The sequence below is a fragment of the Dasypus novemcinctus genome, chromosome 18 (genome assembly GCF_030445035.2).
Source record: "Dasypus novemcinctus isolate mDasNov1 chromosome 18, mDasNov1.1.hap2, whole genome shotgun sequence".
Lineage (NCBI taxonomy): Eukaryota > Metazoa > Chordata > Mammalia > Cingulata > Dasypodidae > Dasypus > Dasypus novemcinctus.
The window spans coordinates 2,701,100-2,716,357 of record NC_080690.1 but is presented as its reverse complement, the minus strand read 5'-3'; the positions used below and the strand labels follow the sequence as shown (position 1 = coordinate 2,716,357).

Sequence of the window (15,258 nt, the reverse complement as noted above, 5' to 3'; positions counted from 1 at the left end):
CTGAATCTTGGACTTAAGAAAACCATATTAACTGCATATTATGAAGAGTGAGCCCTGATGTGAACTATGGACTTTAGCTGATAATACAATTATAATAATACTGGTTCATCAACTGTAAAAATGTACCACATCGATGCAAAAGATTGACAATAGGGAAACCGTGGGGAACGTAATGAGAACTCTGTGCTTTCTGCATGATTTTTTCTGTAAACCTACAACTGCTGTGAAAAGCAAACAAAAAAAGGGGGCAGGGAGAGAAAAACATGTTAGTGTTTCCTGTGCTGGTTCTCAGAATCCAGATGCGAAATAAAGTGCAAATGCTACTATATGGAAAGAAGCCAACATATTCAAAGGCTAAACAAGATGCTCACAGTCTGAGAGGAGGGCCCAGGGAACCTCAACAGCTCTATCTCCGTCAGTCCCAAATACGGTAAAAGCTTGTACGAACAGTAATCCTTCAGGATCTGTTGTGAAATCTCAGCCAGTACTACCAGGTATCATATGCTCACTTACGACTAACTTCAGATGACGCAAGCAATTTGCCACTGCACTACATGTACAGTTTGCTGATTTCTCAACTTGTGCACCAGAGAAGACATTCAACCAGACAAGCATTCTCCTGGATGCTAACAACACCTGAAGATCTGGTAAAGCCTCTCCTAAAGATTGCAATCTACTGAGTGACAGCTTTCAAATCCTCCGAACTGAAACCTTTCTGGGAATAGCTCCGCGACACTCCTCTTGAGCAATACTTGTTTGTTTACTTGCTCTAAAGAGCAGAGAGATAAGAGGAGGACTGTTGGGCCAGCTGGCCAATTGCAGCCCAGAAGGCAAAGAGCGTGGCCCAGCTCTTCCAATCAGAAAGAGGAAAGGTGTGACGGGCCAAGCAGGCCCCAAGGGCTGAACAAACCCTGCGTAGGGCTCACCCTCCATACTGAGTGTGGCAAAATAACCTCAGGTGTTTGGGGCTGCAGGTAAAGGGTTCACGCTTCTTGAACCGGCCCTTGACCGTATCTCGGCAGCCTGATTTACATGACAGACAACCTTGTTATAGCATTATTGCTGGAACATCATATTCAATTTTTAGGGGTTACAGTATTAACCTGAGTTGTGGTAATTTTCACGTTATGAAAGAAGGTATGGTATATGAATATACTTCAATAAAACTGCTGAAGAAATAAATAAATGTGCAAGAACAGCCAGAAATAGCAGCTATGTACTGCAGGGGAAACTTGAAGATGAAGAATTTTGTTTGTTGCTTATTATTATTGAAATGATGAAAATGCTCTAATAATTCTTGAAGTAATGAATGCACAACTCTGATTATACCAAATACCACTGATTGTACACTTTGGATGAATTGTATGCTTTATTATGTATCACTAAAATTGATTTTTTTTTTAAAGGCATAGGGTGGGCTTATTTAAAACTGGTACTGCTTGGCTTCCAAGAAATGCCTTACCTCTTACCTCTTTGACTGAACCACCCAAAAGACCTGGCACTGGTGTACACACTGGCCTTTAATTTATATTCAACTATATATATTTACATCATGGAAGAAATAAAATTTGAATCTCCCACCGACATAAACTTAAAAAAAAAAAAAAAGTTACCTGATAGTATAAAAGCATCTTGAGACTCCTACAAAACACAGAATAAATTAAAATGAAAGATGTGTTCTTGCCATTGTGCTTTATATGGGTTCTTTCAGGGAACAGAAATAGGAATTTATAACCCTTTTTAAAAAATCATACTATACTTACATTACGAGGTTAAAATAATCCATGAATAATATCAATATACCAGTCCTATTTACTATATTAAACGGCTACCCGGAGGCATGTGAAATGCTTCACATATTCTCAAGTGTTATTTCTGCTTTCAAAAGCTACACGAAGTTGCTTCATTTATACTTATTTAAGTCTAAATACAATTTTTATAGTATAATTTATATGAATGTACTAATCTTATTGAAGATGATGCTTTATGGGCCACCTTTACACTTCAACTACTTTGTATTATTTTCTGAGAATCACACAGGGATATGTGGGTTTTAGATTCAAATGGAGTTAGAGGTTAGGTCCAGTGCAAATGTAGCCTTCAGTAGTACAAAAAGATCAACTGTTATTATATCCCACCACTACCACAACCCTTCAGACTAATCCCAGGGGTAATGAGCCCAGTCTGGGGTAATTTGGGAAAGCTTTATGGATGCCTAAGGGACTGGGAAAATATGAGACTCTTCTTCCCCTCCCCCCACCCCCATATGCCAGACATCGATTTTTTTTGCTGTCTTCTTCCATTTGGAACAGTCCTCAACAAGAGAAAAGAAAGTCCATTTCTTACAAAGTAGCAATTAAGCCACAAAAGTGCTTATCAGTCAATATTTAATATCATAAAAATTTAGAAAAGAAAGCAACACACAGACCTCTCACAATCTCCTCTCTCTCAAATCTCCAGAACTCATGATTTTGCCTTTGGCAGAAAGTAGGTACATAACTGGTGTTTACTTGTTTTTTTCCCCCCAAATTTCCACAGAATAAACACAGAACAATCAAGCCACAGACCTCTTCCAAGGAATTCTGTCCTAGAGCACATGACAGCACACCTGGAGCATAAAATCCTTCCTGTGCTATTTCGAAATCCAGCTAGAATGTTTCAAAACTCTTTACTGTTTACTCTCAGAGATTTTCAAGATAAAGAGCCGGGACTGGGAAGTGGAGGTTCAAGCAATTAGGCGCCTCCCTCCCACATGGGGGGTCCTGGGTTCAGTTTCAGGCCTCCTAAAAAAAAAAGAGAGAGCTATGACAGAAAGAGAGGGAAACAACACACAAAAGGAAAGTGTCACACACAAAAACGATTTTATGGTGGTGTAGAGTAATTTTACAAGCATCTTCGAAGTAAGTGGCTTCTCGCTATGAAAGAAATCCCAACTGTATTGAAACTGCTTTGAAAATAACATCTCAGGGTATTTTTTGGTCTCAAGTTCATAATTCATATTAGTACGGATCCAATTAACTTTATGAAAAAGGCATGAGAGAAACTACTGGGTGCTGGGGCACTCCTGGTGGGGAAAGGCCCGGAATCGAGCGAGCACCCCAACACCTGCCGCGGAGGCGCCTTCCTCGTGAGACACAGGAAACCCCCGGCGTGCTGCTGCTTTTGACCTTCACCAGAAACGGACCCCAGAACAAGTTAAAGAGCAGGCCACAGCCTCCAGATCCAGGGAGCCCTACACGGCTTGGGAGAGAGCACCTGTGACAGCAAAAGGTGATGTCGCAGGCACGGGAATAAATCAGGAGGGAAAGGGGGGGGGCAGAAGGGGGTCCGAGGGCTCACATCCCCTCCCCTTGGCCAGGAGGGAACCTGGAAGGTTGATCTAACAGCTTCGCAGAACGGGGACACTTTGCGGTGGAGGCGGAGAGGGGTCGCCCCCAGGGAGCCCCTCTGCAGGCTCAGAGGACAGGGGCAGACCCCGGGGGGGCCTGGGCTTCTGAGTCTGAGGCTCAGAGAAACCCTGCCTGGCGCGAGGTTGCTCAGCGACGTGTTGGCAGAGGGCCGGACGGGCCTGGGTATGAGTCAACAGCCGGGCCAGCGGGGCAAGGGGCAGGCCCACCGCCTCCCCAGCCACGGCAGGGCCACGTCACGGCCGCGTGGACCTGCGAAGGCCCCGGGGAGGCCTCACAGCTGTCCGCCCTGCCCCGCGAGGAGCTAGGCCCAACGTGGAAGCTCTCCTTAGACTCGCAGCAAAGGATGGATCCCACCAGTCCAGGCCGGGGGACAGTTCCCTCCAAACAAGTCAAGGGAGAGGAGTTGGAGCAGGAAAGCCACCAAAAACTAAGCCGCGGGAGGACGGGCCACTCCTAAGGCCGCGGCGGAGACCCTTTACTGCAAGAGGAGCCGTTAATGCTCCTGGTCAGCTCCTGGCCGAGTGACCCCAGGAGGCAGTCGGGGTGAGCCGGGGACACGCGCGGGGCCGCCTAGACAGTCACACCAGCTGGGGGGGCGGGAGCAGGGCGGCCCCTCGGGCCCTCTGCCAGGGGCGCAGCTGGCCTGCCTTCCCCGGGGCCTCTGCCAGGGGCGCAGCTGGCCTGCCTTCCCCGGGGCCTCTGCCAGGGGCGCAGCTGGCCTGCCTTCCCCGGGGCGAGCCGTGTCCCCAGCCTGGATTCCGTGGGCGGGAAGCAACGTCCCTCCCAGGAGAGGCTCGGTCGGAGGAGGCAGGGTCGTGGCCCTCGGGAGGCGCCGGGCCCGCAGCACAAGGTGGAGAGGGGCGCACAAGGCGGGGAGCTCCCGCAAGAGCGTCCGCCGCCCTTCCCCGCCTCCCCGCCCGCCGCAGCTCTGGGCCAGGAGCCATCGGCACGGGGACGAGCCCGACGCTCGGGAAGCGGCCTGTGGAAACGGGCCCTGGGGCCGCCGCTGGCCCCGGCTTGGCGGCGCGTCCCGCCGGCGTCTGGGCCAACCCGCGCGCTTCGCCGGGCGGCTGCGAGGACGCGGCCGGGAGTCCCGGGGGCCTCCTGCGCGCCGTGGGGCGCCCCGAGCACCGGCCGCCGCCGCGCTGGCGCCTCGCTCGCGGCGCTGGCCGGGCCTCTCCTCAGCGCAGGCCTCCTGCGCTCGCGTGGCCGCCGGAGGCCCCGGGGGCGGGGCGGGCACTGCCGAGAAGCGTCAACAACTCCCGGGCCCGCCTCTCCGGTGGCCACGGGGCGGGAACGCGTCCGCCCCGCCCCAGCAGGCGACACCCGCGACCCGCTCCGGCCTCGGGCACCTCAGGCCCCGGCCCCAGCCGTCCTCACCCCCCCCCCCGCCGCTGGGCGCATGCGTGGGCCGCACCGCCGCTCCTGTGCGCACGCGCCCCGCCGCTGCGCGCGGCCCTCGGGTTCCGCCACGCCCGCCATGGCGGCGTCCTGGGGCGGCCGCTGGCCCCGCCCCTCGATGACGCGCGCGGGTCACCTGACCCGGCTGCGGGGCTGAGGAGACACAAGGGAAGCGGCTGTCGCCGGAGCAGGGTCTTTCGCCACCGTCTCCTCCAGAGCTGGGCCCCTCAGCGTCGCCGCCGCGCGCCCCTCGCCCCGCCATGCCGTCCGAGAAGACCTTCAAGCAGCGCCGCACCTTCGGTGGGTGTCGGGCCCGCCCTGGAGGGAGGCGGCCCGGGGGTCACGGGCTGCGGGGCGGCGGCGGCGGCCGGGGGGGCGCTGGTGCGGAGGGCCGGCCCGAGGCTCAGCCGCCCGCCGAGGGGAGGCGGCCCCCAGCCCGGGGGTCACCGGCTCGGGCGCTGGGGCGCCTCCCTCTGCTGCGGGCGGGCGTGCGGGGCGCTCCGCAGGTGGGGTCTTCTCTCCCCCAGGGAGGAAGGAGGAGCCCGGAGCGCTGCGCCCGGGCCGCGGGTTATGTAAATGCCGGTGCCCCCGGCTGGTCCCCGCCCGAGCGGACGCGGGGGTGCGGCGCGTCGACACCCCGAGGGCCTGGCCTGAGCCGCGCCGCTCGCCCCTGCCGGAAGCCCAGGCCTCTCGAGTTTGACTTCTCTTGGGGGCTCGCTCTCGGGGAGCTGCTGAATCACTTTTTGCCCCTTCCTGCAGAGTGTGGGGGGGGCAGTTTGTTGCTCTTTGAAGTGTCAGGCTTCTGGGTTTGACTATTTTGGGTTTGGGCCCTGGATGCCAAGCTTATGACAGGTCTGTTTTGGAGTGCTGTGGCACTAAGGACACAAGTGAATCATCTTCAGGTGAGTTTTCCTAATTCGAAAGACCGATCCTTTCCTAATCACACGGGGTCACATAAGAGTATCAACACCTTAGAGAGGAGTAAACACCGGTGCTTCCCTGGCAGCCTGCTGATCTGTGAGTGGCTTCCCTCACAGGACGTTTGCAGATGTGCAGTAAAAACCCCTGTTTGCAGCACGAGACGGGGTGGGTGCATGTCTTCTCATATTCTTGCAATTGCCTCCTTGCTTTTACCCCGGAAAAAAAAGTTGCAGTTTAGACTAGAAACTCAACTGAGGGTTACTGACATTTGGTTGAAAATGAAACTAAGGCCATCACAATATTTATGTCTTTGGCACACAGGTGATGAGAAGGAAGGGGTCATTGTTCCCCTTGAGCGGTCTCTGGACATCTACTTTGTAAACGTCGCAGTACAGGGAAAACGGGCATCGTCGTGGTCATCCCAGAGCACGTCATCTTTAGGAATCTAATCGGGACACTGGCTTCTTTTGTCTAGTTCTGGGAGTCTAGAAAGAGCTTACCATTCATTTGAGAATGACTTGATTTCTTGTGCTTGGTCTGGCTTGCCAAACCTATCTTTTTAAACAGCCTCTTGAAGTAGTTTTCTGGTTAGCAAGACATAGATGTACCTTTTCTCGTAGAAATTTTCTCTGTAGTGAGCTTAATGAACTCACATTGTTCAGCTTTTATGGGGTCCTGGGAGAGCAGCCTTTGAGCAGACTTGCTGTCGGGTGTTGCTTCTGTCATTTTCTCTCCTTGCTTTTCCCTGGTTGTGACTTAGGGTTGCCAATTTCAGAGCCCAGAAAGCAGCAGGTTTAATCCTTTAGGTGGGTGCTCAAATATCAGCAATACTTTTTCCAGTCTCTTTCTTGTCTTCCTGTCAGCAAACTTAATCAGAGAGAATAAACCCATCCAGAATGGGAGCCAGAATATTGCTACAAAACATTGGAGATGTGGCGTGTTACCACATAGCTCTCACTTAGAGTCAGACACATCCAAGTGACAGTTTGTAAACCATTTAGTGCTTGAAGCCTACCTACCTAGTAGCTGGTCACCGAGGCTGACATTTGGAAGGTAACTGGGGTCATTTGTATGGGAAAGATGCCTTCATGTCTCTCTTTTTTTGTGTGTGTGTTTAGTATCAGGATTGAATCCAGGACCTCATAAGTTTACTCCCTCGCTCCTGTTTTTAAGGTCTCACTAACATCTTGTAGAGAAGAATCAGACATCGTTTGACAGCTGGTGCTTTCCTGGCTCTGGGTGCTGACTGTGTTGGGATCTGAAGCACAGGGAGGGGAGTCGGCGCTTTGGAGAGAGCCTCTGGAGAGTGCCCCAATACTAGCTCCGCTTGCCTGGAGCAGCTAGCTCTCCTTCCCAGGGAGCTTAAAGCTCACAGAACACCAAATAAAACAGTGCTGATGTTCTCCGCCAGGAGTGGGTGGACCTTAGTTTCCCCAAACTACCTTTTTGGAGCTTAAGAAACGGGGTGGGGCCCAGAGAGGTGACCATCAGCCTGCCTGGTGGCCCTGAGCTGACTGAAAGCCAGAGGAGCAGCCAGAAGTGATGCCTTCCTGCAGCCGTGCGCAGGCAGTGTTTCCAGCGGTGGGAAGTGGGCCACGGCACAGTGTGTCTTGGCAAGTGTTTCTGAAAAACTCATGATCTTCAAAAATTGTATTTGAGCAAATACACACACACACAGACACATATATAAATTTTAGGAGGTACCAGGGATGGAACCCAGGACCTTGTATATACGAAGCTGGTGCTCAACTACTGAGTTATACCTGCTCCACTGAGCAAACAATTTTGAATTGAAATCGTTCCACTCCGTTTTCTTCTGAGGTACCCCAGTTTATTTAGTAATAGATATGGTTCCCAGAAACTGTTGTACTGGAATTTTATTGAGGATGATAAGCTGAAGCTTTGAGTAGCTGCATTGATAACGTGTTTTCATGTCTTGGGGAAAGTTTATTTGTTGGCAGAGAATAAAGAGCTCCACCTCCTCTAGTAGGCGAGGTTTATGCCAACCGTAGGTGGCCTTCCGTGAGCGAAGGTGTGTGGCTCATTGATGGCCTGGATGTTTCTAAGGTGGAGCATTGAAGGGGAATATATATATTTATACTTTCATTTCACTCAGTGAAGTAATTCCTGAAAGATGTAAGTAAAATTTTAAATGCTCTAGGGCACCGAAAAGCAGCTTTCCTGATGGTATGCTGGTAAAAGCAGCAGCTTGTGAGACTGCCTCGAGGCAGGAGGACTGGAATCTGGGGGAGCATGTCTTGGTAGTCATTGGAGGCAGGATGTATTTCCATTTTACAGCTTTCAAGTCTATGCCCAAGACGGTGTGCTGAACCCTGGGGGAGCAGACGTGAGCAGAGCCGCACCCTGGCCTCTAGGTGCAGTCTGTTGAGGGAGACCAGTAGGAAGTAGGTGCTTCCCGCACTGGGACAGCGGGGTGCCCGGGGAGCCCTTCCCTGGGCCGCTGCGCTGTGCGCCGTGGGAAACGCTTCTGTGATTGCTCGGGTCCCAGGACCGGCACCTGGTAAGGGGGGCATCAGCATGTGCTGTCTGCGCCGCTGGGCGTCACTGCAGCTGCCACTGGGGAAGTGGTTGCTAGTCTCTTGCCTTCTTCATGCCTCAGTTTACTCTTCCCTTCCCCTTTTGGACCATATTTTGGGGCTAAATCAAGAGAAAGAAAACTTTGAACACTGTAGTTTCTAACTTGGAAGTTTTTTCTTCTTTTCTTCTCCACTTAACAAAATAAACCCATTTCCTTGCATAAGAAATCTCTTCCCCCTCTGCCTAATGCCTCGGCTTCCCTTTTAGATTTATCGGATAAAAGCTTTTAAAACGTAGCTAAGTGGGGACTGCAGGGCACCTCTCTGCGGTAGGACACGGAGGGACTGGCCAGCCGCTGCTCACAGGGAAGGGTGCTGTGGGCTATTACAGCTTCCCACTTTCCCAAACTGCCTGAGGCCTGGTCCATTCCCCTGAGAAAGCCTTTTTTTCCCTCCATTGTCTGTTCCCTCTACCCTGTGACTGATTACACTTGAGGCTGAATCTACACTTGAGGCGGTGGTATGTTTCAGCTTAAGTAGGCTTCTGGGGCTAGCCTTGGGACCAGACAGCAGTGCCATATTTGTGAGAAGCAGCCTTCCAAAATCAAGCAGCCGAGTTAAATTTATGAAATCGGCTCGAGGAGTACAAGGGGAATTGCATGTAAGTACGATTTAGTGTGAAAATAGATTTTTGAAGGGTAGTATGAAATGGCGGCTCAATATAATCATTCCATTTTAATATAAGCAGCAGCTAGCGCTCCTCCAGCACAGTATGCGAGGCGTTTTCCAGTTTATGTATTAAGAGGCTAAGAAGCGCGCCCACAGTCACGCGAATGTTAGGCCGGTGTTGGTCTGATGTGTGTCCTCACGGGAGGTGGATTGGTGGGTGGGTATTCCCTCGCAGGTCTCGGCTGAGGCTGTGGTAGCCTGCTCTAACTACTCAGCGAGCCCAGACTGGCTGTCCACAGCTGGCACGGAGAGTGCCCAGCGCCTGCGAACCAGAGGCCAGGTCAGCTGCTGTGTGAAAGGGCTAAGTAAAGCCTTGAGTCAGCAGATGCGAAGACTGAAAACCACAGCACCGTCGTCTGTGGGCATGGCCTTGAACAGGGCTAACGCTCGGACCAAGAACCACTCATGTAGGCCACACTGGCAGTAGCAGAGTTTCTCTCTAGCTTCACTCATTGACTAGGAACCAGGAGCTTGCAGTCTATTCTACTTTGTCTATAACAAATACGTTTATATTTAGTAATTTGTCTTAGAAAGATGATTAAAAAAACTGTTCAGTAGGAAAACAGAAGTAGAATATATGGCTGTATTTGAACACTGGAATTACTGCAGTTGCTTTTATAAAGAGTGGTACTAAAATGGTTTTCTTTTAACCCTAAATGAAATTGACAGGATATTACAATAAATTTGTATTTTTAAAGGCCATGGTTTTATTTTTTTTTTGAACCACTAGTATAAGCACCTTCTCAGGAATTTCCTGACTTCCGTCATATATTTCAAATACCATGAAAACTGAATCTTACCATAGTTAATCAAGGTGATTTTGTTAATTTTTTGGTGGAAGCTGTCTAAGTGATACATTCGTGCGTTGCTTTGCACATGCCATCTCTTCCCAGCTAATTGGAGCTTACTGAGAATTAGATTTGGCTTCTTACCCCTGCCACCCCCCGCCCGTATTTCCCACAGTTTAGTACAATATTTGAAAATATAATTGATTATATTGAAAGAGAATAGAGAAAGACTCTCAAAGTATTGAATAGTAGACTTTGTGCTTTAAGCTTGATTTCGGCACTGAGCAAAACTATTAAAATGCAAACAGAGGGATATTTTTTTTTCTACCTTTTTTGGGTAGTTCCTTTTATGCAATATACCATTAAAAAGCTGGAAGTAATGGTAGAAAATTGCATTGAACACTCAGCCTGTGATTCCTATACCAACTGGAAAATTCATAAAAGTTGACCTATCACACGTGGTATGAGTCCTTGGGGGAAAGATTGGGAGTCCATGCAGTTAATTCGCTGAGTGCTCCTAGGTCCCTCTACCTGGGCCGTAGTCCCCAACATCAGGAACTGCAGGGTTCCTGGTTTGGGGTTATACCACTTCTTGGAACCTTGTGATCGCATCTCTATTTCCAGACTTGGCCTTTGATCCTTAGCTGCCAATCTTTGTCGGATATAAAGGGTTAGCATTAGGTTTCACTAAATTCTAGGAAAGACCTCGTTGCTCTACTAACCAGAGCTAAGAATGCCGGGACTCAGCTCCAGAGCAGTCCTAGGCCACGTGGAGGGAAGCCACCTGGTCCTTACTGTCTCCTCTTCCATTGCAGAGCAAAGAGTGGAGGACGTCCGGCTTATCCGAGAGCAGCACCCTACCAAAATCCCGGTAGGTGGGCCCAGGCGCCTGTGTTTCAGTCACTGATGTACGAAGACGAGAGCATTGCTTCATTTGTTACTTTCCAGGGGCTTCTAAGGAAAGCTCAGGCATTCAAACTTGAGTTGCAGTATCTTAATACTAGTTTTTTGGGTTTTTTAAAAAGTAATTTTTAGAAAAGACTACCTCTCTGTGCCTATCTAATCACATTCATTTTCCTCCCAGGCCTGAGTTTGCTGCCTTGTGTTGCACAAATCACATATTAAATGTATTTATTTGGGGAAAAGGACTAGGGGAGCTACAGCTGTATTTTATTAATGGCAGGAAGTACCCAGCTCACTGTGACTTCTGAGGGCAGCAAGGACTGCTGCTGTAGAAAAAGCCTTGACTCCCAGGATGTGAGCACAGCTGCACACAGGTCTGCCTGACGGGAACTCGAGTAGATGCCCCAAAGAATTCTTGTGTTTGGCTTCTTTGCAGAATGTGAAGAAAAGATCCGTCTCTTGCCAAGTGTAGGGCATCTCCTGCTGTTTGCCCTAGCTGACAGCTTCCTTTGCCTTGGTCCTCTGTGGGGTGTTCTTTTTTGGGGGGTCCTCTGGTGGTAGGCCTGCAATGGGCATTTGGCTTAGGCACTGCCTACAGACAAGATGTGTAAGGGGAATTCTTTGGTTTCAGACAGACCTAAAGTTTCCAAGTGACCTTGGACTAGTTAAAATTCTGAGGCACCACAGTGTCCTCACCTACAGAATGGGAGAATTCCACGTCATATAGTTGTTGCCAGGATCTGCGTAACTCCAGGCTCAAGGTCATCACCTAGTGTTAGCTGATGTTACCACCTCCTAATTCCAGAGGCCACTTAGAAAGAAATTGCAGTACCACCTCCTGTGGAAGTACTCATTTTTGGCCTGCTGACTGGCTATTTCTTACCGAAGACAGGGGGAAGGAGAGCGGAGATTGCTGGGGTTGGTCTGAATTTTTAACCTTATTTAACAAAATATCTTATGGGAGAATGTTTTACCAAAATAAAAGAACCAGTGAGCAAGCGTTGAAGCGCCAAGCCGGGCCCGGTCTCTTAGTTTGTATTCCTGGAAGGCTCAGGGTCAGTTCTGGACTAGGCAGTGTATTTTCATGAAGGCGACAGGGCACACAGCCTCCCTGGAGGCAGCTTTGCCTCCGTGCTGGCCAATTCAGAGTGCCACAAGGAAACCGTTAGTGGTAATAATGCTCCTTCCTGCCATTTTGGCATGTGCCAGTTACAGCAGAGGAGGCTTTTCATTTTTTATTATTGACTTTTTTTTTTTTTTAAATCAACGGAACTGTTATTTTTCTGGCTTCTTTTTCTAGGTGATAATAGAAAGATACAAGGGTGAGAAGCAGCTTCCTGTACTGGATAAAACCAAGTTCCTTGTACCAGATCATGTCAACATGAGTGAACTAATCAAAATAATTAGGTATTTGCCTTTTTGCTTTTTTATATTTCCTTTGTGTAGCTAACTTCTCATGCTTGTTAGATTTGCAGATAAATCTTTGCAAGTTTAATGAAACTAGACAATTATAAAATGTTTCAGATTTTATATTTTTTACATGATAGATCTCACATCCCTTCTTTATTCTTCATACTGTCAAGCTTAGAGCTTGTCTTTTTTTTAAATAAGAAAGTTACAAGCCATTCAAATTTTGTAGTCCTCAAGTAAAGAGGGTACAGACTCAGCACAGTGGCAAACTGGTCCCGGTTAGGACTTGAGAGACTGTTAAGTATATTTTGAACTCTTTTTCTCACCTTAGACACTAAAACTGGCCTTGGTAATGTAGTAAGAATAATCTGTTGAAATGCTGTGTTTTCTGAGATGAAATGTTCAATTCATCATCAGTAGGGCATTCACTTTATTTTGCCAGCAGTAACACTTACAGAATCTATACATTTTTATATTGGTCAGGGCAGGTGATACTTTTACACTTGCCCTGTGTATGAAAAACATTCAGTGAACTGAACCTTTCTTACAAATTTGTCATCTTACTGTGTTTTCATGCTAAATTCTGTATTTAGGTCAAGGTGTGCAAAGAGCATTATTTGGTACCCAGATCAGTAAGATCATTTTAACATGAACAAGAAGGAAAATATTTACTTTTCACTTCCACACTGGGTTGAGTTCTAGGGGGAAAAGTCAGAATGCAATGGAGAGAGGCAGAGAGGGCAGTCAGACCCTTCAAAGCCATAAAAAAGCACCAGGCCAGGGTGGGGATATGTGAATTACAGAGCTCCCTGGCAAAAGCAGGAAGTCAACTTTAGTGCCACCAACCAAGAGAGCTGTGTCCCCTCCCCCATCAAAGCCTTCTGGTTAGGAGAGTGTATTACAGGAAGGCAGAACGTGGAAACAAACGCGAAAGCATGGCGTCTTGGTGGACGCCTTCTAGATTAAAGCCCAGTGCTCCCTTCTTTGCTCCTGTGATTTGTGAACTGCGCTGACGTGTCTGTTTCTTCGCCTTGTTCTCCTTCAACAGAAGGCGCTTGCAGCTGAACGCCAATCAGGCCTTCTTCCTGCTGGTGAACGGACACAGCATGGTGAGCGTTTCCACACCCATTTCTGAGGTGTATGAAAGCGAGAAGGATGAAGATGGGTTCCTGTACATGGTGTATGCCTCTCAGGAGACATTTGGAATGAAGTTGCTGGTGTAAGGCCAGCAGGCGCGCATCTACTCCTGAATTATTAAAGCCTTACACCCAGGCAAAAAAAAAAAAAAGAAAAAAAAGAAAAAAAAAGTGGGCTCTTACAACTGAGCGGGATCGGTCCTCAAAGAGCAGTGCTCCCGCCTGGGGGCTTTAGGAAGCTGTTTTTGTATTTCAGGCAGAAAAACTGCGCTCCAGATGAGCACATTCAGCTTTGGAAAACTATATTATTTAACTCAGAGCATCTTGTTTTCAAATTTTAGAAGTTTTAAAATAAAAGACTCTGCATTTTAAGTTGCCAATAAAAGAGACCTTCGAGTTATTTTAATTTGCACTTTTTCTCCAGTAGGAACACATTGAGAGGGTCATAGAATCTGCCAGCTTCCCAGAGCAGGGTTCCACTCCGTTGGAGATACCTCCCGGGGCATCTGGAAGCTTGTGTTGTCAAGCTTAACCCCAGAAAACCACTTGCCGTAAAAGTTGACACACAGCAGGGTTCATGGGCATGTAGAAAGCAGCTCTGGCCCTGAGCTGCTGTTCCATGGTCCTGATTCCTGTGTCGGGTGCCAAGCCAGGGCTCCAGCAGCCTCAGGACGTTTACAGACACTAAGTTGCTGCCTTGATTTGCAGAAAAACGCCACAGTTTTGCAGGAATCTTGAGTAATTGAGAATTTTGGTCTGTCTACTAAAAAGGCCCAAGAGAAAAAGGAGTGGCATTTCTTTTTTGGGATTTTCTCTGAGAACTCAAACTGCTAGTAGCTGATTTGGTAAATGAACAAGCAGTTGCTTTACTTTCTTTAGGACAGTGGTAGAAACTAAGATTCAGATGGACTCCCTCCTGCTTTCTGGCTTAAAGCTGTAGCTGTTTCATGTTATCTGTTAAGTGGGCAACTAAAACATGAAGTATTTTTCACAATTTTAAGAACACTTCTCACTGTGAGGTGAGATGGCCATCAGAATCCCCCCTCCTCGGTGCATGTCAGTTGTGAAGAAAATGTGGAAAAGGAGACGTAGCTTTGAATGACACCTTTTCCAAATTCTGCCCGGAATGAGTCGATGCTTTCTGCTGCTTGCATGGGGTTTACTATTTACTACTTCACGGGAGTCTCATAGAGCGGTCGCAGTTACCGGTGTCGACCGTGCAGGCTGGCGTCTGTGTGGGTGTGTGCTGCCTGTCTCCAGCGGGAGTGGCTTGCCGCCACGGGGGGAGCCGTCTTGCACTCGTGCCCAGCCTGGAAGGGATCCGCTCTGCAGCCACCTCCTGCCGCATGCCCCGTCCACGTTGCTGACTCTGGATTTGTGTAGTTTTACATTATGTAAATTCTCAACCAGCCTGTCTTGTTTAGACTGTGTATGTCACCATTGTAAAGTACTATGTGTGATAAGATTCCTATAAGAAATACTGCTTAAAAAAAAAAATACCATGCAATGAGGGGTGATGTCTATTTATAGGATCTTAAAAACAAGGATGGTTTTCATGAACTATGGTGAATAAAGGCACAACAAAAAAACTGTCATCAGGCTCCGGTTCATGGGCTCAGTATCTGAGGCTTCCGTTCTGGTGTGACTCAAAGCCAGGTGGGTAACTCCCCTCGAGGGGCGCTTGGCCGAGCTGGAGGACGCCGAGCTCTGGGCCCTCCCCATCTCTGGTCAGGGCCGCTCCCCATCTCTGGTCAGGGCCCCTCCCCATCTCTGGTCAGGGCCCCTCCCCAAGGTCTTGCCTTCACAAAAATAAATTTCCTCGAGTGCTTTGCAGACGTGCCAAAAAGCATGAGAAGGATGGATGTGTTGGGGAGTAACACTTGAAAACCTGTTCTAGACCGAGAGTGAAACCAGGGGCTGAGTGGTGGGCTCAGCAGCCCAGCGGCTCACGACCCTTGGGTGGCAGCACCAGGAGCGGTTCCTAGGTAAGGACGGGAGCAGCCGGGCTCCGAGGCAAGCAACC

The 15,258-nt window shown here is 49.1% G+C and overlaps 2 protein-coding genes and 1 long non-coding RNA gene across 3 annotated transcripts in view; 2 read left to right on the top strand and 1 right to left on the bottom strand.

Annotated features, from left to right (window-relative positions):
- Positions 1 to 617, bottom strand: part of FBXO31 (F-box protein 31) — a 58,307-nt gene extending 57,690 nt beyond the window's left edge. The window contains exon 1 of the mRNA XM_071209038.1: positions 514 to 617. Within this exon, the coding sequence (XP_071065139.1) occupies positions 514 to 615 (102 nt within the window). The 5' untranslated portion in view covers positions 616 to 617. The remainder of the gene's footprint in view (positions 1 to 513) is intronic.
- A 4,315-nt stretch (positions 618 to 4,932) lies between these two features.
- On the top strand, positions 4,933 to 14,830 carry MAP1LC3B (microtubule associated protein 1 light chain 3 beta). The gene is made up of 4 exons (XM_004474093.5): positions 4,933 to 5,111; positions 10,602 to 10,657; positions 11,990 to 12,096; positions 13,148 to 14,830. Exons 1-4 carry the CDS (start codon positions 5,072 to 5,074, stop codon positions 13,320 to 13,322), a joined length of 378 nt encoding a protein of 125 aa, XP_004474150.1. The 5' UTR covers positions 4,933 to 5,071; the 3' UTR covers positions 13,323 to 14,830.
- Positions 5,119 to 7,138, top strand: LOC131274284 (uncharacterized). The gene is made up of 2 exons (XR_009181487.1): positions 5,119 to 6,785; positions 6,906 to 7,138. It is a non-coding gene; the product is annotated as an uncharacterized lncRNA (long non-coding RNA).
- Positions 14,831 to 15,258: the final 428 nt, after the last annotated feature.